A 1,411-nucleotide genomic window follows, 5' to 3' on the forward strand; every position below is an offset into this window, starting at 1 on the left:
AGAACTCCTTGAAGTGTTGTGGCTGTGTGAGCGGTGGTGGTGGTCAGGTCCTCTACAGGAGGCACTGTAAAACCAGGGGTTGTGGTAGACCTGTGAAACAGACCATCTAGTCACTACCTGGATCTCCTGGAGAAAATGGCTCACCTGTATGAACTGAGCATGTTCCTAGTTGCCTTTGCATTGACTTATGTGACTGAAATTACTGTTTCAGCCGTGGTTTTCCCAAGGCCTTCAGTGCTGAATGTAGCTGGAAGCCGCGGCAGCCGTGTGGCGTGTGCACCCTGCGTCACTGACAACTGCTCTGTTTGTTTTAGGACTGTTGAGAGCGATTTCTGGAGTAAACTTTTTGGGAAAATTCTGAATGCAGATGGGAAGTCCACAGTGCCTCTGCTGAGGGAGTTAAGAGAGGAAATGAGTGACATGTTTGACGGCTGTTTCCAAGAACGTCTTTGCGAATCCTTAGCTGTACTGGGAGAAACTTTCCTCTTGGAGAACTTCATGTGATTTCACAGAGGACAAACGCAGTTTGTATTATAGTGAGAAATTTGTTGTTAACTATTTATTGTTCTCAAATGTAAGCATGAGCAGTGGCTGTAGCTGTTTCCACAGTGCTAAAATGTTGATACTGCATCAGTCTGCACCAGGAACTCATCGGCGCCTGAGCTGTTGGCCAGAGAAAACTGCTTCTTCCAGCTGCCCCCTCATTTTGTATAGCTGCTTAAAACCGTTTGCACTGCAGCCTCTGAAACATCCTTCTCTTAAGTTAGTTGGTTTTTTAATTAGTATTTCCTCAATAAAGTTGTATTTTGGCAACTCTGTCACGTTAAGCCTTACCGTTGGAGGCTTTCAAAAGCCTTGACGCTGTGCTGGACTGCTCCTGGGGAGTGGTGGTGCCTGCTACATCCAACAGCCTCTTGTTTGGTGGCAGCCATCAAAACCACACAGCCCTTCCTGGGCACTTGAACACCACCTGAATAGATCTGCTTGGAATGTGCTCTCACAGATGATTGCTGTAGGAAAAATTAGATGAAGTCATAACTGAAGATGATATTTAAAATTTCCGCTTCTCAGTGCGTCTCATTTACGTTTGCTGGGGCCAGAGTCACTGACTGAAGCTGCTGCAGTGTTTGCAGAGTTCTGTGGGGGGTTTTGCGATAGGTGTTTGTGTTCACCTTTTATCCACTGTGTTACGGAATCAATACGAAGGCTTCATTTTAATGAAGTCTCCTCACAGCTGAAATACTCCATTACTGTTGTTGTTACGTTGACTTGCCATCTGTTTTCTCTCTGAGCAAAAGTTGTGCTAATCCTTCTCCCTCTGACAGGACCACCCTCCATCAGCTGCATGAGCTCTATCGTAAATGCAGGAGATGACAGAACTGTAGAAGAGAGACAATTTCTATGTCCTAGA

General features: G+C 45.7%; 1 protein-coding gene across 1 annotated transcript in view; it reads left to right on the forward strand.

Moving 5' to 3' along the window:
• Positions 1-610, forward strand: part of BUB1B (BUB1 mitotic checkpoint serine/threonine kinase B) — a 21,662-nt gene extending 21,052 nt beyond the window's left edge. The window contains exon 23 of the mRNA XM_010140889.1: positions 315-610. Within this exon, the coding sequence (XP_010139191.1) occupies positions 315-504 (190 nt within the window). The 3' untranslated portion in view covers positions 505-610. The remainder of the gene's footprint in view (positions 1-314) is intronic.
• Positions 611-1,411: the final 801 nt, after the last annotated feature.

This window comes from Buceros rhinoceros, unplaced genomic scaffold, assembly GCF_000710305.1.
Source record: "Buceros rhinoceros silvestris isolate BGI_N320 unplaced genomic scaffold, ASM71030v1 scaffold41777, whole genome shotgun sequence".
Taxonomy (NCBI): Eukaryota; Metazoa; Chordata; class Aves; order Bucerotiformes; family Bucerotidae; genus Buceros; species Buceros rhinoceros.